This window comes from Python bivittatus, unplaced genomic scaffold (genome assembly GCF_059951505.1).
Source record: "Python bivittatus isolate LINGU-HERP-01145 unplaced genomic scaffold, Pbiv_v1 ctg000610_np1212, whole genome shotgun sequence".
NCBI lineage: Eukaryota > Metazoa > Chordata > Lepidosauria > Squamata > Pythonidae > Python > Python bivittatus.
Genome location: NW_028277088.1, coordinates 30445015 through 30467708, shown reverse-complemented (window position 1 = coordinate 30467708; position 22694 = coordinate 30445015). Strand labels below are relative to the sequence as shown.

Here is a 22694-nt window from a genome sequence, read left to right as displayed (position 1 = left end):
ATTTGTGCAATTTGATTCCTCTGGTGCCAGAAAAGTCTTGAGTTAAGAAAGAGAAGCACCATTTGTGGCTTTTTCTCAGACTGTGGTTGTAAATGTGTTTCTCAGAGCCTGGTTGTAAAAGTACCAGGCTACAAGATTTTAGAAATGGATGCACTGGGAGGCAATATGCTGACATGAATTTTAAATGAGTGGATATCTAATTTGTGTTAGAAACATTTGGAGCAGTGATTAAAAAAAAAACCAACCCTCTGCAAGGCAGAGTGTTACGTTAATCAAGAATGAAGGGTCAAAAGAATAACAAATGAAAACAGATTTTCCCTTAGCAGGGAGACAAAAATCAGCTGACTTTTGTACAAAGTTTAAAAGAAAGATGGATTCATTCTAGGGAGGCAAATGCCTTAAAATATTAACATACTCACAGTCTTTGAAGAATTCAGGGGACCTATATCATGATATGGTCACATAATAACAGACATTTTTAACATTTTTAAAACCCATTTGCAAAACTCTGATGTAGGGGAGAGGAAATAATAAAGTCTAATGTGAAATGATCAAGTCCTGGAATGTTGGATGTCATTTGTTTTTCTCCTCAAACAAACAAACAAACAAACAGAAAAGAAATGGAAAAGACATGGATGGAAAAGGTGGCATGGATGAATTACTGGAAGACACCATAACTGGCTGAAGCCTGGAACAGAAAATGAGAAAAGCCTGGATAGGGTTGCTTGCAGTAGCTTGGAACAATTTTAATATTGTGATGTTCTCTTCCAAGTTGCTTCTTGTTACTATATCAGCCACTGACACTGGAGAATAGCAGCAGATTCTAAGAAGATAAAGCAACTGTTGCCAGTCCTGTACAAGCAATTCTTTACCCATCTCACATTTCTCTGGCTAGAAATCTTCTGCAAATTTTCAGTATAATATAAACTTGACTTAATATGTGGATCATAAAAACAGGAGGGCCAAATAAGTGACTTCAACATTCCAAAGTTATCATATCACTTTCCAACTTTCTGTGCATATGATTGCTGATAATCAAACTGTTTGCAGCTCTGCATTTACTTTTACTTTCAGAAACAGAGCAAGAAAAAGTTAAAGTACCTTAAGTGAAAACTGATAGATGGGATTGATTTTGCTCAGATCTTGAATGACGAAATAAAGAAGAGATGCTCTTGCAGCTGCTGGTCTATAATGCTCTCTGGCTTCATTAATATTAACTTCATTTTCTTTGGCTTCTGCAGCCTGTTTGATAACAACAAACAATTCTGTAACATAATTACTGTTACAGAAAATCCACAAGAACATTTAAGCTGCAGTCTTATATAGAACTACTCGGGCAGTAGTTAAAAATAAGAATTGTACAGATGGACTAGCATATAATTCACATTGGTTAATTGTTGAACTGCTAAATCTTTATTAATTTTTTTTAAAAAAGCATGCTTTAAAATGAGAACTAAAAATACTAGCATCTACAACGAATCTATAGCTGTTCACGACTGTTGATGTATTGTTTTGAAGATATCACTTATGATACAAAGATCACAAGTGATAATTTCCAGTCTCTAAGAAGCTATACAGTTATTTCAGGTATGGAAGATAAGAATGATTAGATGAAAACTGTAAATAAACAGCTATAGGACTTTACAGGTCAATTTCCAAAATAATATGGTTTACACAGAAATGGCAGTCTCAAAATGATGGAATTTAAATCCATGCTTTTTAAATCTCATATAGATCTGTAAGTGTTGATGGTCATAATACTGTATGTTAGAATATTAAATTGTATTGTATTAGTCAATAGATATTTTATCTGAGTAATATGGTTTTACTTTCATAGAATTATTATAACAGAAGAAATCTCTACCTATTTTCCTGACAGCCCAAGTAAATCAAACTTGGCACAACTAGGCAAAATTGTAAAAAAGCACTGGAAAATATCATTTTTAAACTTCTGAAAAACAATTTTCCCCATTTTTCTTTCAGTGCACTATTGCCAACTTCAAACTAAAAGTGTAAGTGGGTGGGAGGTGCCATTTATTAATTTCATTGAATATAATCTAGAAAGATACATCACTTCTTAAAAATGTGGCACCTCTTCCTAAAGTCAAGCTTCTAATAAATTGGAATAAATTATATATAAAAAAATTCCTATGTATAGAACTGATGCAGATTTCAAGGACAGTGAATTGATCTCTAAAATGCTTCTATGATGTTGGAAGGCTTGTGATTCCTCCCCTCTCCCTCAATCAACTTTTAAAGGTCACTGGCTAAGTGGGTTCAATATCATAACAATAGACACTGAGCATTTAAAAAGGGGAGGTCAGGCCATTAGCCATCATGGTAAATTCATCGTCTTCCAAGGCTTCCCATAGTTTTTCCTGTTTTGGGACATCACACTGCCAAAACCTACATGACACAGGAAGGAAGGAGATCAGCCTTGTATATCTGGATTTGTCTTCAGATAAATATGTATTGGTAATTAACAAAATCAAACCCTAAAGCTGCAATACCTTGAGTTCTATCTCCGCCGCCATTGATTTTGTTGTCTCAAGTTTCTCCACAAGGTCAGTATCTCCTAAGAAACTGCCTTCAGCAGCAGAAAGGCGGAAAAGTAGATCATCCTCTAAGACCTTCAGTTGAATTTTGAAATCATTCTGTTGTTTTGTCAGAAGAGACTAGCAAACATAATGAAGAAGTTTGGTTTAAAATAGGGATTATTCATGGGAAGAATAATTTAGGACTTCAGATACTCTGACTGAAGCTACATTATTCCTGGCTATTGTCCATTTTGCAAGAGCTGATAGGCATTGCAATTCAACAGTAACAGAGCAGCCCACCTTGCCTAACCCTGACCAAATGTGTAGCAACAGTGACATCTGGCTATGATGAGGATACCAGTGTCATATATAAAGGCTGTGTTCAAAAAATAGCCTCAAAGCACTTCTTCATTATACCTATCTCAAGTCAGACCTACTTGACAAATTGTTTCAAATTCTTCCCTTCTCTCCAGTAAAGATTTCCTTTAAGAATATATGATGCCTTTCCATATATAGACAAATCAAAGTTATTAATGTGTGTATGAGTAATGTGTGTGTGAGCTCATATTCACAAACCCATTTTAGGGAAGAATGCCAATTCAGACACACAGTTTCAGGACAAAAGGCAATATCAAATGAGGAGTAACAAAAGTAAGTGTAAAATGAGAGAGAGTGCAGCTGTTAGTAAATCCTTCATTTTAGCTTACAACCTGGGTGTTTTTCATAAGTATTTCCCCTCTCCCTTCCCCTTTTAGACAACTCAATGTTCTGTGGCAACAATCAAGGTTACAATATTGGTAATTATATAAAAAGGTAAAAATACAAATTCAAATTAATGATAAAATAGATATTAAAATTATATAGCAATTAAACAGCTGGCAGAAGAGTGGGAACAAATCCTCAGGGAATAAATTCCATAGCTTGGAAGCAATACAGAAGACCTTCTCCAGCAGGGCAGAAACTTTGGCCTCTGACAGTAGGGAATCCTTCCCTGTAGATCTTAATAATTAGAGAGATTTGTTAAGATGTTCATAAGTTAGGAATCAGTTAATCCAATGCTTCATAGCACTGACCCGATCACATATATCTGGACAGCTGGGATAGAATGCAGGTGGAAGTCCATAATCACAAGGGATCCCAAATGTACATTCATATACATATTCTTCTTTAACTGATCCACCATACACAGTTCTAGTTGACTAAAGAGTCTTGCCACCTAATATTTCTGATCAATGAAAGTAGTAGCATATCAAGATAGGGAATATTAGTTTAGTTGCCTAGGTTATAAATAAACTTACCTATTTAGATTAAAGGAATGAGAGATTACATTGACTTTTGGTGATTATCATCTTATAACTGAATCTAATGGACTGTGTGTCACCATAGCATCATGTGGATTTACCTTAACTGTCTCCAACTCAGGTCGTTCAATACTAACAGCCTCAGCCAACAACTGGTCTTCCAATCCATCCTTTGTGACTGTGAAATTAATTAGAGTGGTCTGAGCCTGCAGCTCTGGTTTGTAGTGGGGGTTGGCCAGCTTAGTGTGAAGAATGAGACGGAAATTATTGTTGAATTCACATTCTCTGTCCTCAATTTTGATATACCTGAGATTGATTAAAATGAAAATCATTACAATGTTGAGTCCCAAATAATGTAGTTTTGTAGGATTACATGCAAAAAGCATGTCAAAGGGGCCCTAGCATGGCTCACATTATTATAAATAAAACTGATGCTGTGCTTTGCTTTCCAACATGCAGCTTTCCATTATTATTTTTTTAAATCATCTAACAAAAATTAAATTCAGAGGGGCATTTATGCATTCCCTGTTTAAATGCATGAAGTATACTTACAGGTGTCATAACCAATTTTGAAAGTGCACTGCACACTTCAAGCATGGGAGAAGGGAAAGCAGACACACAAATATAATGCATTGGGGAAAAATAAAAATAAAGTTCCAGCCACCTGTCATTCACCAGTCAGGATCACAAATCACCCTGGTCTCTGGCCTGTTTAAAAAGCTAGGTTTTTAGAACTTTTTTGAAGGGCAACATGATCGGGGCCAACCGAATTTCTCAGGGGATGGTATTCTAGCAGGTGGGACAGCTACAGAGAAAGTATGACTGCAGGGTCCCACAAGATGGCACTGTTTAATCTATGGCACTCGGAGCATGCCCATCCGATCTGATCTTATGGGACAGGCAGAGAGAATTGAAGAAAGGTGGCTCCATAAATAGAATGTAATATACTGAACCAATCCTAAGATTGGCTACAAAACTATATATCAAAATATTGTTCCCTTTGCATGGTTAGATTTTTGTCATAATAATTTAAAAATCGTTATACAGTTTGAATATATCATAAAATGTCTATATATATTCACAGAACATATGCTGAACTTCTACAATAAGTGCTCTGCTGCAAGGGAAAATGGAAGACTGATTTCAGAAATTGGCAATAGAACAAAGAGGGCAATTTTGTAACTCACTGTTTTCCTTTATTTACAGAGAAACTTACCTGGGGAACAATAACAAGCTATTGCAATGCTAAAATGCCTCATTTTAAAACGAGTTCTGGAGCCTTATACTAAAATTGCACTTTATATGTGCTCAATGCTCAGAAGTAATAAATTATTTCCAATTTCTGTGGTTATCAGCTATGAAAGGCAAGCACTGCACAATGATTCAGTGAGTTTTATCACTATAGCTATGTTGGGTTTTTTGGTTAATTGCAGATTTGGGAAAAATAAATGTTTGTGCTATTGCTCTCTTATGGTTCAGCTATGATATCAGCCAAAGAAGTAGAGGGGAAAAGATGACAGAATTAATTCATCCAATTCAATAAAAGACATTTATGTAGAGGTTAACAGTGGAGTTCAAGGTATAGTAACCATGGATTTTTTTTTCAAAATTGCACACAGCTGATGTGAATAGAATCCTTAGAGAAACTGTGATAGAGCAATCTTTCACCTTCACATAGTGAAATTTATATTGGCCAACTCTAGAGACCTTTATAACACAATGGAGGAATATCTCTGTTCACCTACACCTACACACTATAGATTTCCATAGTGACCTTGTCTCAAATCTTTTATATACACAAATATTCTTGTGCAGGAAGAGAAATGCAAAGCTAAATTAAATGAACAAATGGATTTCTTGCTCTTTGCTCTTATATCATTCTTTAATGCATATATGAACAGAAAGGGTAAACAATTAAACAATTATTTGCTCTCAGAAATCATTGTATCCTAAAGACATTGAGCTTCTCCACTTAATACAACAAGAGGGTATTACCACAGGATACCTATGAGAACCCAAAGACTTGTTGAGATAGGAAAAATGTAGAAAACATACTAAACAAACTCCATCAATTATACAAGTCCTTTTTCAAGAACATGTAAAAAGCCCCATTTCAAAACCTGCTATTTGAAATTAAAAGTTGCCAGATCCAACTTCTGAATCCAGCTGCTAATTCAGAGAGTGAATTGTAATGGATCAGGTATAGAGAGAAGTTGTTACAATCACAGGAGGCAGACTCTACAAGTTGATCAAACCAGTGGGGGGAGAGAGAAGATTTAAACAAAAAGGTGAACAAGTCTGCATCAGGTTCAAGGCAAAGAGTATCATTTTCTGTACAACAACTGGATTATCTTGCTATTGCATGAAGGGATACAAAAGAAAATATCATCTCAGCTAGATGAAAACTTGTGTTTAATATCAGATACTTTATCAGAATGAAACAACTATCAATATTGCTCATTTGAAGTATAAGGTATGTTTCATAGACTTTAGTATGGCAATCTGCACACCAATTTGGATTGTAGAGTCCTCCTGGTAGCTGGTTTCTTTTCACCAAAGCATATGTAGAAAGAACTTACTTCCACACTTATGCACAGAACCAACCTTGTTGCTTGTGAGACACCAATAGACATATACAATAATATATTGCAAATGAAATTGGTTTAAGGTTCCTAAAAGTGGATTGGGAACTATATAGCACATAGGCATTTTGTAAGGAGATGGACAGGGCTGGCCCTAGGTTTGATATGATTCTTAGAATAATATTTTCTGGTCGGCTCCATCGTATGTCAGCATAATTGACTTCTGGAGGGCTTACATGGTGGTTAGAAAAGACTCCCAGTGCACTTGACAGTAAAGCTTCAGCAAGTACACAGATTAACCAGTTTTGAGAATGAGAATGCATTTTTCTACCTGGCATTTGGATATTGCCACAGTGTGATTGAGGGTTCTTTTAGAGGGGTGCGTGTATGTTTAAGGACAACAATTACTTCACAGAGATGGTAGAGGGTTAGGGTTTTGTTTCTTTTACTATGTACAAGCATACTTACAGGAATTAGTGAAAAAACAGAATTATTTATAGCAGAGTGTCCAAACTTTCCCAGTCTCTAACTTTGTCTACCTCTCTCCCAGAGCTATTTGCTAGCAATCACCAGCTCCGTTGCTTAGCTACCAACTCCCCCCTTTCTCCTCCTTCATCCCTCTCAGCATTTCACTATGAAACAGGGAATTGACTGAGTTACTTTGGAGTGTGCTTAAAGACTTTCATCCTGCTTTTTCAGACTTTGTCAGCTGTCCCACTGCATAGACTTTGTGTGATGCATCTCTCTCCGGGTCTTCTGCCCAATCCTTCCTGGTCTGGGTTTGCAGGCATCCCACTCCCTCTGTCCCTGTCTGCCTTGGTTTTTGGGTGACACATATCCCTCTGTCTGAGTTTTTACTTCTTTTCTCCCAGAGAAGCCTCTGGCTGACGTCTTTACCCTCTTCTCCCTCTGGGTCCAGGAACTGGCAACTGCACACTCCAAATCAGTTCATGCACAGTGCTGTCTCTCTCCAGCCACCAACTTCCTGCACAGTCTTTCCAAAGGCATTTTCTGCCTTGATGCCTCCAAGCAGAATAGGCTCAAATGTGGCAATGTGACTATCTTTTATCTCTTCCCTCTTTCTCATTCCTTTTACCTCTCAATCTGGCAGCATGACCCCCAACAACTGAGGTAGTGCCCCCCCCCGAGGCTTTAATCCCCAAGATTTATATTGTATACTGGGCTTGGCCAATCAAAATGTTGCCTCCATCTGCCCCACAATGGTCCTGGCTAGCAGCCAGAGCTGCTCATCTGCCCTCATAATAGCACAGCTGCACTCCAAGGTTATATTTGAGCTTCCTCTCCCCACTTTTTCTCTTTCCTTCTGCTGACCCACACCAGCACAATAGCAGCCAGCCTGGCCAGAAAACCCATATAATGCAGATGCATATTATCCATACATGAACATAGTAGTACTACACCTTTGAGTCAAGGTGCTTGGAGATGCTTCCAGTTTATCAGACTTTTATTAGTACTAACGGCAATCTGGATGCTGAAAACATTGTAATCTGGATTTCAGGATTTTCTTTCATAAATTTTAATCTTCACAACAACTTTCCAAAAGTAGAGGCAGCATATAATTTTGAGAAGCTTCACAGATCATGAGGTCTGATAATATGCAAAGCCAGTAAATTTGCTTTGGAAGGTACATATGCTGATAAATCTTTCTAGTAACACTTTCTGTCGATTGATATCATAAGATATATTTTATTTAAAATTAGGATTGTCTGAAGCTCAGTAGATCTAATTATTTGTAATTACCTAGTTGTTGTCAGTATGTGGCCCTTTTATGTCAGCAGTAGCCGTAGTAGGTCAGGTTCATCTGTATATCTTTTCAAACATAGAATTAATGTACTATTGATAAAACCATTACTAGAACCAAATTAAAGTCTGAGCTGATGTATTGGTCCATAGGGTGCTGTCAGACATGAAAGGAGTAATTAGTATTCATTACTTCATACTCTGCAACATTCCAATTATTAATGAACTTCAAACTGTTGATCTGCATCATATCTATCATAAGCATCTTTCTTTATTACAAGAGGATGGGAGAGGTAGAGTGTGAGTGGGAGAAATACTGACAATTACTAAAATAAACAAAAAGTACAACCTGCTGAAAACTTTGTAAAGCTGGTTTGCATGTTTTTGCTCTTCTGTAGCCACAGAAGGTGAATACAACAACTGATGAATTAGTCTGTGGATTACGTTGTTAAAAGAACACATGGAAGGAGTTTCACTACAGAGCAACTGAAGATTGTTTGGTTTCACAGAGAGAATGAGGTCAGTCTATTGCAACAGAACAGCACTTAAGAGATGTTCGTGTTTATAGTGATACTTGATTGAGATTGATGAAATATAGTCTTTTTGCGCCAAGTTGCAAAAGACGTTACATGTATGTACAGACACTATTTCAATTTGCAACATTAATCATTTATTGCCAATTACTGCTGCTGTACATAATTACTATCTTATCTACATTTAAGCTTTGTAAAAAATGATAATAGATGATGTTATCTATCATCTAGTTTCAAGGCCATGAAGTACAAGAAACTAAAAAGGTCATTGTATTTACCTTGTATACATTTGAGCTTTTCATAGAAATGCCTCAGATGGTACTTCTAACAATTTAATAGCATTTTGGTATGATCATTTACCAATTTCTATACCTATATAACATGTAGGTATGTATCTGCCCATCAACTCCAACCTGAGAGTATATTACATATATCTGAAAGAACTGATCCTACTTCAGAAAAGGACAAACAATAAATCTGCTAGCTTTAGTGTTACCCAACCTTTTGAATGTGCACATAAAGCATATGTATATGCTTTACATGCATATATATGCATGTTGGAAACTGGAACTTTTACTTCTATTTTCTCACATGAAGTCAGAATTGAATAAGTGCAATAAAAATTCCTGCTCAGTTATTAAATTCACTGAGTAAGTTTACCTCCATCACTACTCATGAGTCTTAATTATCTCAGAGAAATATATATTGAAGAGTGAAAGTTTGAGCACTTTCAAATAAGAAAGTAATAAATTGCTTAATTAAATAGCATCATAATACACAGTAATCATCTTTAAAAGTTATACCCACTACTATCTGATGAAGTATAGAATGTAGTTTCCATTAAGCTATCAAGGTGCAGCCAACACCCTTGAAAACTCGAATTTAACATTGGCCATATTCATTTTCTAAACACATACTAAGTTGGTGCAATATAGTGGCAGTGCATTACAATGTATTATTTGAACCTGATAATAGCAATAGTATTAGATGATGGAATATAGTAAAAGCATATTAAAAATGCAAAAAAAATCCTGAGGCAATTAAAAACCAACAATTAAAGCATGAGGGAGGAACCAGATGGCTTCTATGAACTATACCTATTGATAGAAATTTTGCAACCTTTTTAAAGGTTTCTGAGGAGTGTATACCCAAAAGAAGAGTAATGCCTCTTGGTCACAATGACAATTAAAGTTGTTGACAATTGGGAATATTAAATTCAATCACCACTGGATGTACAATGAATATTTTAACAATGGTCTTTGCTCGACAGAAACAAGTACATCTTTCATATGGGAGACTTATGGTTCTATCAATTGCTCCCTTATAAGTAACACCTTAATTTCCCACTCCTTTCATAGCACAATTGTCTCCCCTCCCTGGACTATCCCTAGATATTTTTCGCTATTTTTTCATTTATCCATATACATTTCTTATATAAATATCTTATGACGACACCTTAAGCTAGAATGCAAAACAAAATGTAATGAGAAAAAGAGTAACATTGTTCTCAGAACAGTACTTACAAAAGAAAGGCAATCACAAATACCACTTCTGTACTTTTATTTTCTTCAGAAAGTACTTACTTTCCCTTTTTAACTGTGTTTCTTCCAAGCAGAGGATCAAGCACAGGGTCTATTTTTTCATCCAAGTTTTCAATCAGGACAACATCTCCACAAGCCAAAGTTCTTTCAATAGTTTTCAAGAACCTTAACATGAAACCATAAAATAGGAATTTGCCCAAGGCAATCAATGAAAAGCATAGCTGAACATAATTATTGATTCTCTCCATAGGACTTTTAAAAACAGTGCTAGCAGAGATCCAAGCATTGCTAATCTACTTACCACCAGATACCTTGAGTGATTTAAGGTGAAATAAATTGAGCAATTTCTTACCCAATAATAGATAAGTTTCCCACTCTATATGTCAGTTATCAATGCAAATGGAATTAATTGTACCATGCTTTCATTTCCCATGATCTCACCCTTCAAGAAGCTTAAGGTTTGTTAGGAAGCCAAGTTCTTTGGCTTAATCTTTTTATATTTTACTCCCCTAGCTGAATATAAAATTGAAAGCAACCAGCTCATATACCTTTGTCTCAAACATACCTGGGGCAGTTTCTTCAACTGAAGAAAGTCCCTACAGTAAATTTAGAAAATTCCTATTGAGTTTTTGAAAACAGAAACCAAATAACTTTCTCTAAAATCATGCTCAAGTTAGGTAGCCAGTTTAACAGTGTAACAACACCCAACACATTGGAAAGTAATCAGAACAGTGGCATATTTGATAAGTGCAGATTAATCTCTTCTGAAACACCCACCCACCCATCCAACATGTACTTTACTTTACATATGCTAAATGACTTTGGGTGGCCAGGAAATGTGTCATGGCTGTTATCCAATCTGTACTTACCCCTTCTGTCCTAGATTCATGATTTTAAGATCAGTTCCATATTTATTCTTTATCCATTTAATTGCTTGTAGTTGAGGATCTATGAGAAGTGGCCAGCGCTCGCAGTTTGTTAGAATAGCAGCATTTTCTGTTGACATTTTATCACTGGGTAATCCTTCATTATTCCATTTTGCGATCATTGCATCATCAGTCAACATGGCAACTAGATCTAACTCTGTACTCGTTGGAATAGGAATCTTGAAAATAAAAAAGAAATATTTTTCTATAATGTGTCCAGCCTTATTATAAGTCATAATCAAAGAAGCAAGAATCACTCAGATTTCAGTAAGGAGTTTTAATGTGAGAATTAGATAATGCCAGAATCTTATAAACTGCAATAGGAATCTCCAGCCCTAATTTCTGAGCGAGTTCATTAGTATGGAGTCTGTTTCAAGTTTTGAAACTTTTCTTCTCGAGGTTTCTGCACACAGATTGAGCTGCTGTTTACTTGATAAGCTCTCCCATCTGTTGATTGTTTTTCTTTAGAGATCTTGCCATTTCTTTCTCAGACTCTTCACAATCTGTCGCATAATGTTTACAAAAGACATGACAAAACATGAATAAGAGTATCAGAAATAAAACAGCTGGCAATAATATATCCCTATACTATTTGGTAAACTAGCTTCTTTTTTTTGCAAAATATATTTTCATTTAAAAACAACAACAACAACATGCCAGCAAAACATGGAGGTACAAAGATTCAATGCATTGGAAGAACTTACTTTTTGCAATTTCAGAAATGGAAGCCACATACGTTCCACCAGCTCTTGACGATAAAGCTTAGTAAAGGGACCAATGTAAGAAACAAAAGCAGCTGTTAACAAAACATCGCCACACGCAGTTATTTCTTGTTCTTCAAAGGATTTAATTGAGTGGCTCCAACGAATATTTTCAGACTGAAAGACAAGTTATAGAATAGGAGGGGGGTCACCTTATGTGTATTTCTATTTGGGCAAAATACAAAAGAGGTGCTTATCCTCCCCCCCCACCACCAAAAACACCCTCTAGCATCTCCAAATGAGGATGACTACTGACTCCAATAAAGCTAATAGTTACTTGTTTCTTCTTGTGGGACAAGTTCCAGGTGCAAAATGCAGATCTTTCTTTTTCCTATAAGAACGGAGTGCTTATGGTACTTTGGAGGTGGGAAAGACTGATTTCAGAATAACTGCTGGACAGTAAGCAGAAATTCCTTCATTTCAGTGGTGATAAATGTTGGCATTAGTGAGAAAATGTCTTGTTATGAATAATCACATAGTATAACATGTGCAACAATAAAAGTTTATCTGAATTGTATCCTATCTTTCTGCTCAGATATTACTTCATAGTTTTGGTAACACTTGCTAAATATGATAGAATATTTAATCTGTCCTAAAGTTGCCAAATATGAAGTAGCGGTCTGCATGATGGATCAGAAAGAAATGGGATCATATTCCTAGTCAATTCTTCTCAGCCTACTTTACAGTAAAGAGAACAACATGCATGCCTTAAATTTCTTGGAGGAAAAAAAATGAAAAAAATGTAGTAAATAAGAAAGGCATGACCACAATTTATTAGTTTTGTTTTTTGTGCTGTGGGGCAGATTAGGCTAAAAGACGTAGTAGTTTCAAGATCATGCAGTGAGTGGGGATTTGAACCCAGAAGTTGGTAATGCTGTTCAAATTTAATGATATAGCAACTATATATCCAGTGCTTCTCTGAAGGAATGACTAAAAATTCAGCATCTAATTAAGTAGAACTGTTGTTTATTAGGCATAAGCAAAAGTTAAAAAAAACTAGTACTATTTGCAATTCTGTATTATTTCATTTTCAAACATTCTCACTTTTTGCAGAATACAAGAGTTACTTTCTTAAATCATCAACTGAAGCAAATCAAACAACAAACTCATTAACTTGCAAGGGACTTTTGATTTATCCATCTCTCCCCTTGTGGTCATTGGCTGGTAATACATAAACAATAAAGTGCCCCCCACCTCATTCTCAAACTAGTTTTGAAATTTGAAGATTTACTAAACATAGAATGATTGTCTATTTAAATCTTCAGTAATTTTACTGTACTGTTCCACCATCATAAATCACAAGTGACATTGGCTAACAAGAGTTTAAGAGTTGGAACATGCAATGTAATAAATTTCCAGACAGTTAAAAATCACTATAATTTTATTCTAATGCATTATAGATTGCCTGTAATATCATCCTGGCCGGGGTGACCCATTTCTAATTTTGAACAGCTGTTCAGCTCGGGAGTTAGTTAATGATTAAATATAAATTGCCTGATTTATTAGGCTGAATGGTTGAGCTTCCAGGTCAATGCTATATAGACAAAATCATCAGTCTTGATGCTTTTTAGAAGTTAACTATCTCCTGTTCAAGTAAAAAAAAAAAAAATTCTTCAAGGAAAGGAGTTGGGGCTCTCAATTAATTTTCCCTCTTTCTTTGCTTACAGAACAGTAATCTACAGGAGAAAAAAAATCCCATTATTGTGTAAAAATGTTTTTATCAGCTGAAATAACAAGCTGAAACTCAGAAAAAGTAGCATGTAAGATGTCTTAAGACATTGCAGGACCTAATGAAGGGCATGAAAATGGCTTTTATTTGACTAGAATCTTTCAAACACAGGCTATATGCTAGTGATAAATTTTACTATTTTGTCATTTAAATACATTATCTAGAGGATATGACTTGTAATTAGCAGGTCATCACAAACATAAATAGTAGTACTTTTAATTTAAGCCCACACTGGCTTCTCTAACCAAGTCTGTTTTAATTTGCTATATGATTTCCAATGCTAAATCATTTTGTACTAAAAAAAAACAAACCAGAGGACTTTTTAAAGATAACTTTCTTACAACTGTAAACAAAAGCTATATAAATTACATATCCATCTTTCACCAGTATTGTATTATTGCATGTAGCATTATTAGTCATTTACTGAAAATCAATATATAATAAATGATAACTACTGACTGGAGTCCAGAGAAATACATGGAGCAATTGTCATGCCCAACTACAAACCACTTTTCAATTTTCATGGTGTTATTCTGAATATATATTACATATGAAACAGAAGACTCCATTCTTTTGAATGGATTTGTGTTTACTTAATACACACTGTGTGGTTTGTTGTCTAGAAATTGTCCATTAAATAATCATCTGTTTGATATGACATTGCTTTTCTACAAACATAAGTAATTATAACACTAAATACCATACATATATTTTTGTTAGACATGCATCCTGTCCTTATTAGAAAATTAATAGGTTTTATGAATACAAGAAATAAACATTGTTACTATTGTATCCCCTTATCCAAAGGTTAAGTGCATTGTTGTATGGATAGTCCTGAACTGAGGCTTGTTCAGTCTCAGTGTTTATTAACCACAGTCTGACTATGCTGTCAGAAAGTATTCAGGCCTATGTGCAGATTTGGTGACTTACTTACAAAGAGTTTAAATTCAGCCTATATATAAAAAAATGTGACGCAAAGACAGCAGACTGTCATACATTCATTACATACGGGAGTCCAGAATTCCCAACAGAACTGTTTTTTCTTCCAAGAAAAAGCTTGATGCTTTTAACGGGAAAAAGGAGCTGTAGAGTAGCCCCAATACTTCATTGTATTAAAGCTTTCACTTCTCATGGTCTACTAAAACAGTATGAAGTTTTATCCAGTTTAGTCTGGGCAGCCTCCACTACCAATTAATTCAGAGGTGCATATTGAGAAAAAAAATACAATTTTCCTTTCAAATCCTGCAAGTTTCTTCTAATTTTTTTGATGTAAGTAAGCAGAATGGAGATTAGACACTCCCAAGTATCATGGCTGATTGGAGGAGCATAGGTAAAACTGGTTTGGCAAACAGGCAAACACAGATATAGATGAATTGAAAATTTGGAATCACCTAGAGATGCTTTACTGTAATGGACATCTAAGTCCAAAACTTCTGCAAAGCAAAACAGTTGTGAATATGACTGCATGTCTTCTGGCATAGAAAAGGCTTCCAACCTTCTATAGAGAGACATGCATGCCAGATGGGAGATATGCTCGACATACTGTATAATGGGGTATGTGGAGCTGATCTGCTCCTCCTGTAATTCAGGCTGAATTCATTGCTGGTATTGCCTGCAGAGTAAAAGTAGTCAAATATGGGGATGATTTGGTTCTAGAGGACATTGGTTAGTCTTGTTCATTTTTTTTTACCGCAGATGGACAACAGAATTTCCCAGCATTGGTTGGAAGGATACCTTGGAGATGGTGGAGCCAATGGTCACTTCAAAATAATTACAGCTGGTGCCTGCTTTGAGTGCTTATGTCCCTAATCCACTGATACTAAAAGTAATGAAGCTGATGAAGTTGATGGACCAGCATTGAATAAGGTTTTCTCCTGCAGATGCATCATGAGTTTGAAGATGGTTTGGACATACCTTTGTAATTGACAGTGCAGACAACAGTTTATAACGTGCCATTCCTTAAGCAAATTAAGCACACAGAATGACTACCTGTGGATAGCACTATATTTAAGACATTTTGAAATGCTTAGAAAGTCTTAGGAAACTGTCAATAGGAATGAACCACACCTTTAGAAGCTAAATGGATAGGCATGATTAGACAAGGTACACACACACACACACACACACACACACCCAGAGAATGAATGAAAGTTGACTTGCCTGAAGTCCTTTAACAAGTCTGTTGGCTAGCTCAATAGTGTTATTGGTATGGCTGACTTCTTCTTGGCATCTGACTTTTTCTGCTGTTGCTTTTTCAAATGATGATGTCAGCTTGCACAGATTGTGGTCCAGTTCCTTTAAATTGGGAATGGATTAATTGTGTTTTACCATACTTTCATATATGAGCTGCCCAGAGTCACCCATTGGGGGAGATGGGCAGCATACAGATAAGATAAGATAAGATAAGATAAGATAAGATAAGATAAGATAAGATAAGATAAGCTGTTGACTCATCAGTACTACAGGCCACAACTACCATCAAATGTCCCAAACCTTTGAATTTACTATTGGTTCCTTCTTTCTCTTTCTTGCTCATTTATCCTGCCTATCATCATAATCTCATCCCTTCATTCTTGAAATTCATAAAACTCAACCAATGGAAAAAATATTTGTGGATTATTTTATACAAATGGCTGTTTATATAAAACATCAATTTCACAAAAATTGCTCATGGAGCTTGGAATGTAAGTTTAAAGTTTTTCCATCACTTCAAAGCAACTACATGCCTTGCCTAAAAGTTCTTGAACATATATGGCTGAGACACCAGCATTAACTTGATGGTTAGAGAGAAGATAGCCTATCGCAGGTCCCAAGTAAAATGAAAGAACTGATCACTTTCTATTGGCTTTATGGCTCATTTAGCAAAGTGAATATATGGGGAAGATTAAGGTCATTTCCTAAAAGAGATACTCATTCTTTAGCCTAAAAACACTATAAAAGACAAACTTATTTTGCAAAAGTTTTGATTTATGCTGAATTTTTCAATCACAAGAATTAAAAAAAAATCTAACCAAGGATTTTCAAGTTCCCTTTTAAGCCCCTGAATCTTTTGGAGGCAAAGACATAATCTATGTATACAATATACAGACATTTTGATTGCCAAGAATATAAAATTATTGAAAACCATATTTTTTTCAAACCACTCCATTTGAGTCAGGTATTAGTTGCATTTTGCTCTATTATAAGTAACATGGTTAGTTAGAGAGCTTACCTAATCTCAGGGTCTCAAAAAGCATTTTGGAGAAAGACATTACTAAATAATAACTCAGAAAATGATTAGAGGAAAATGTGGCAGCATTATAATACTGGGGAAAAGTGAAACTGTTATAATGCCTTGTTAGCCAGATGCACAAATGTGACTGGAATTCTTCTGGGTAATGAAGTATCTGGTCCAAATTTGTTTATGGTACTGATTTTAAAGATGACCCACTCTACATAGTAAAATGCCAACAGCTCCTCTGAGAGCTTTTAAATGGAGAGTGGAGCAATGTGGAACATTAACTGTGATCATATCATGTTTAATGAACTATGAACAAGTCTTGAATGCAGTGAATGGTAAGGAAACTAACATGGAGTACTTCTTCCCCCTCCCTTCCTAATTGAAGCACAGTATTTTTTGCCAGGACCAAAATATTTTGTTCGGGAGGAAAAGAAAAAAGGAAAAAGGAAAAGAAAAGAACACCAGATAATTAAAAGTTGTTCCCATTATTATTATTTTATATTATTATATTATTATTATTTAATATTATTTTTCCTGTCTATCTGTCATCAATTCAGGGATGATACAGATTTTAACCAATTTTAACCCTTAATCTCTATATAATATTCTCTTCCAATTTTAAGTGCTATCTTAACCCTATCTATTGTGATCCCAGTCCAAGTCCCAGGCACAACTATTCTTTGGCTATTTTTATTGCTGAATTGACCTCCACTGTCAACTGTTTCAATTGGACTTGTCTACTACAGTGCTGGGACTGCTGCTAGTGTTGCTTGACATCATCCCCAATGCCACACATTCTAGTACTAATTCTTGTTACACCAAGCTCTGGTTCTCCTGGTTTTAGCTTTGTGGTGATAGCCGTTTGGCACTGACTGTTCTGACTTTGCTTCTCTTGGTCACTTGTTGCATCTGGTCTGCTTTGACTTGAGCTGCTCTTTGGCCAGCACAAGCTTGACCCTTTCTTTAACCCACTCTCACTTGTCACTGTTTGGTTTGCTCTGGCATGATCCTTTCTGACCAGCTCTGGTTGATTCTTCCTTGCATCTGTTGGTGTTGTAACAGACAGTAATGGCTACTACCATTACCATGTTTACTATCTTCCTTAAGTTGTCTCGAGCTGCTATCAGCCATCTTCTTTAGGCATTACAAAGCCTCTCTTCACCACTGCTGCTTCTTTCTCCCAGTCTTCTTTTTTCTCCTGCTGTGTTCTCTCTGTCTAGCTGGAGTGGCTGCTGATGTGGCTGGCTTCTACTAATACTGCTGCCTGTTGGTACTGTTGGCATTGTCTGACTGTGGTAGCCTAAAAAAAAAAAATCTTTACCTCTCCGTATGGAAGAATTCTCTAATGGTCTGGGGTAACCCAAAGTAAATTTTGTTCAAGGAATTACAACTTTATTGTTAGTTTATACTGGTGCATAAAAGGTTGTCTCTATAAGACAATAGGCTAAGAAAGGATTCATAGGGTCATGTTGCTATTTATTTCAACTATATGAAATAGGATAGTATATTAAAGCTGGATCCATAACCACATCCAAAATTATCTTTTTTGATAATTTTGCCAGTTTCACAGATTTAGCCTGATTTACTGGTTTCTATTCAGTATGCTTATGGGATTAGAGATGAACTTCCCCTTATGTGGCATTTATTTATTTCTCATTATTGCGTTTGGTCCCTGTGAAAAATGGTTAATGTGAGTTTTCCCTTCCTTCCCCATTTTGTCCTAGTGAAATAGAATTATACAAGGGTTTAGTCCTGAGAAATCTCATATGGACCACCTGTGTAATGTAACTTCTATGGTTTGAGGTGGAGGAATTGTGAATTTTAAGGGTATTATTTTAATGCTATTATAATAAATATATTTTATGGCTAGAAAGTAAGATCTACTCCTGGATTGTCAAATATATGTTTAATAGCAGTATCTTGTTCCTATAAATCTGAACACGAACCGTGTGGGAAGGGCAATTGCTAAATGAAATGCAAATTCTCCTCAGCCACTAGTTAGGAAATGGAGCTTATCCCCCTATGTTTAAGCAAAAATGTGTCTTTTGACTACAAGAGAAGCCTTGTTTATATATTTAAAAGAAGAAATTTAGAATTGAATTCTTTCCCAGATATTTAACAATGCAAAGTATTTTCATGAAGAGACTTAGAAAAAGTATTTAAAAATGGTTACCATAATGTTCATTTTGCAGTGACAAAGATTAGTCATTTTGAAATGTATTTTAATGGGCATTAAAAATGATGGGTTGTTAGCACAGTACCATCCAAACTGATGATGTATTATTGATTGCCAAGTAATAGCTACAACGTTTATTAATCATTACAGAAAATTACCAGCCAGAAAAAAAACTTCTGTATGAAAAATTAGTGCAACATTTTCCATATGGGAAAGGATTCCATTGGAAATCCATGAGATAGGGTTGACTATCAAGGATTTTATTATTTTTTTTAAGGAACTCCGATACAGAATATGTGCATTATGCAGAGGCACTGAGAACTAAAAGCCAGTGAGCATATGGATCAAGGTATGGATAAAATGTACCATCCAATGGCAAAGTAACCGCACATAAGACAGTATTGAATTTTATCATAAACACAGCTAAATAATTAAAATTAGTATAAGCCCAGGTTATATTAATACATTTGAGAATAACCAAGATCTTTAATTATAGCTAGAAAAAGGAACTGATCAAAATAGCCTGCATTTGTTTTGCAAAAGGAATGCAAGGAATTTTCAGGTGGAAAAGGTACAATAATGGCAAATCCAACCACCTCTCATCTTTGACATTAAAATAACAGTCGCTATTCTAAAATGGTAAGGCAATAAAATCTTTTTCTTTACATACAGAACTTAGCATTATTACAAGAAGAAATCAAAAACACTCTATTTGCTTAGGAATGGAATGATGTTGGGACTGGAGTTATGCTTACACCGAGTTTTTTCCTGATGGCTTCCAGCTTTTCAGTAGCCGCTGCGAGTTCAGCATTTGCTTGGGCCAATGCTTGACGTTTGGGTTCCACATCGCAGTATACCTAGGAACACAAACAGTCCACAATTTCTTTCCAAAGCTGATTTATAAAACAGAAACATGTTACTGTTTTAAGAGTATCTATTCTGTATTTGCAGTAATTCATCAGACAATATTTCAAGTGGAATTGATTGCTTCTGCCCTTCTTTTCAAGATTTCTGGATGCTCTTCAGTCATGGGAAAGAACTCATAGAACAGATAAATGTAGGTAGCAGATAGACAGTACATTCAGAAAAAAAATAGCATACAAAAAGATAATAATCTAACACATTTCAAGTAATTCTTTGATGTCACGTTTGTGGGGTTTTTATACATGCACTGCTGTTTAAAGTTTTGTAATTTGCTGGCCAAGCATGAAGATAACCAAGACCAGTGAATTGCAATAATGCTTTTTAGCTTCTTGTGTTTTTCAATAATGTGTTAAGAGTTGCTTTCTAAACCACTAGTGCAGTGCAGGGGCTTTTTCTGGAAGATACTATCATGCCAAATCAGGTAGGGATCTTGACAGTGTATTTAGAATTAAAAACTCACCTACAGAGATTTAAATCCCATCATTGAAAGGAGACAACAGTAAATTTCAGTGTAATTGGAAGTAGTTTATGCACACATTACGAGTATGAGCAATGAGCACTAACAACAAAATCTACATGTGTAAAACAGGTAATCATGTTTTGTTGAAAGCAGTAGTGAGAGGGAAGCATGGTGTTACAGCAGGCCTAAATGACTTCCTTGGCAGGTACAGGTAGTCCTCAGTTAATGACCATTCATTCAGCAACTGTTCAAAGTTATGATGGTGTTGAACGAATGGTAGTTACAACCAGTCCCTGAAGTTACGGCTGTTGCAGCACCCCCATGGTCACATGATCAAAATTCGGGTGCTTGGCAGCCCACCCGCATTTATGACCGCAGTATGCATTCAACTCCTCCCACCTATCTCCTCCCCACCTCTGTCCTTTTGGCCACCCTGCACTCTGCCACTGCCATCTACCCCTGCTGCCCCCCACTACCTCCAGCTGACCTTCACCATCTTCTTCCTTCCGCTGCTGACAAGACACGCCTGGTCAAGGAAGTGGGAGGAAGAAGATGGCGAAGATCAGTGGGAGGAAGAAGGCAGCAGAGTGCAGGGCAGCCCAAAGGGCAAAGATGGGGAGGGAGATAAGCAGGGGGTGCTGAAGCAGAGGCGAGCGTGGCAGAGTTTCAGAGCCTCATCTACCAAAGGGAGCTTGCCAGACCTGGCCAGGGAGGAGGGAGTGGGATGGAGCTGGCAGTTCATGCAGGGCAGGAGAAGTGTGAGGTCCTTGCCTAATGACCACAACCAGGACTACCAGAACTGCCATTGCTAAGTGGTGCAGTCACATGATGTTTTGCCTAATGACTGCTTTGCTTAGCGATGGAAGTTCTGGTCTCAATTAGGGTCATTAATCGAGGACTACCTGTAATCTGGATCTCCTTTGCCAAATGTGTCAGTAGTCTTGGAATCTTCCAAACAACACTTAATTGGGTGGGGATTCCTCTTCAGTGTAACACATTATAAACTTTCTCTCCTCTTTGATAAGCATGCCGTACAGAGTGAAACAGCTCTATTTAGGGAACATTCTATTCAATTAACAAATTTCACCCATTGAGTGCTACATTGTTTCAAGGGTTTTCATTTCTTGACTAGTTAAGGCTCCCATCGTCATAGTTTGAAAAGAGATTCCTGATAATATGCATGCTACTTTGATTAGGAAAGGAAGAGACACCCCCCCCCCCAATTTACAGTATCATGGAGTTCTCTTTCAGATTGTACCGTTACCTGCAAGTTTGGCTTAGGTATGTTTTTAAACATATTAGAATTTTTTTTCCCCCAACATAGCGCCTATCAGTTTTGCTGGACATTAATTCTCATTATTCCCAGCCTGTATGGACATTGGCAACATTACTGGGAATGGCACCTGGGAGGCAGCAGGTTTGAGGAATGTGATAGATAGACCAAGAATACTTACCATGTTTGAAAAGTTTGACATATATTATTTCACTAATACTTATAACTTTGTGAGATCTTCAGGGTCTTTGAGGATTAGGAATTATGTTTTATGTAAGGGTCTGTAATGACTTAGATTTTATTTGTTTAGAAAAATTTTCATGCTCCTTATAGAGGAACAATCTGTAAAAAAATGAGAGCTATGTTGCTCATAAATCAGTGGTAATATGAGAGAGACAGAATAGACATAAATAGTCATGAGATAGCAGCTGACAGCTTATCTCATAAATGGAAACTTAGCTCAGGTAGCAGGAAACCTGGAAAGAAACATTTCAAATCATTCAAAGCAATTAATTAATTAACTCACTCTAAATGAGGGTGGGAAATTCCTCTTATGGTTCGCATGATTCTGTATTTACTCCAGACTAGCATTAAAGATTCCTTAGTGAAATGTATGTAATTCTTGCTTCCTTGATTTTCTAAGATGTGTGGGTTTTGACAGGTGGAGTCTATCACTTATGACGGAGCACATAATTTATATGCAGAAAGCCCCAGATACCAACCCCAATTTTCAAATGCCACTGGAAAAAACAGCTGGAGCCTGAAACATTACTTCAAGTCAAGAATCTCTAACACTAGCACAGATGGCCCAATGGTCTGATATCTACGTTCATGCTAAAGAATCAAATTATATTTTTTTCTGTTTACGAACATTTTTCCATCAGCAAAAGTGGAAGGTAGCAAAATTCTTCTTCCCCCTCTCAAGAGCTGCTGTAGATAATTAAAAGATAATTCAGACCCTTTGGGGAAA

At 36.2% G+C, this 22694-nt stretch overlaps 1 protein-coding gene across 1 annotated transcript in view; it reads right to left on the bottom strand.

Moving 5' to 3' along the window:
- Positions 1-22694, bottom strand: part of DNAH11 (dynein axonemal heavy chain 11) — a 149306-nt gene that overhangs the window by 23759 nt on the left and 102853 nt on the right. The window contains exons 61-68 of the mRNA XM_088150680.1: positions 19823-19924; positions 15832-15966; positions 11886-12059; positions 11125-11360; positions 10298-10420; positions 3940-4144; positions 2511-2675; positions 1102-1242 (exon numbers count right to left, since the gene is read on the bottom strand). Coding sequence (XP_088006806.1) covers positions 1102-1242; positions 2511-2675; positions 3940-4144; positions 10298-10420; positions 11125-11360; positions 11886-12059; positions 15832-15966; positions 19823-19924 — 1281 coding nt within the window. The remainder of the gene's footprint in view (positions 1-1101; positions 1243-2510; positions 2676-3939; positions 4145-10297; positions 10421-11124; positions 11361-11885; positions 12060-15831; positions 15967-19822; positions 19925-22694) is intronic.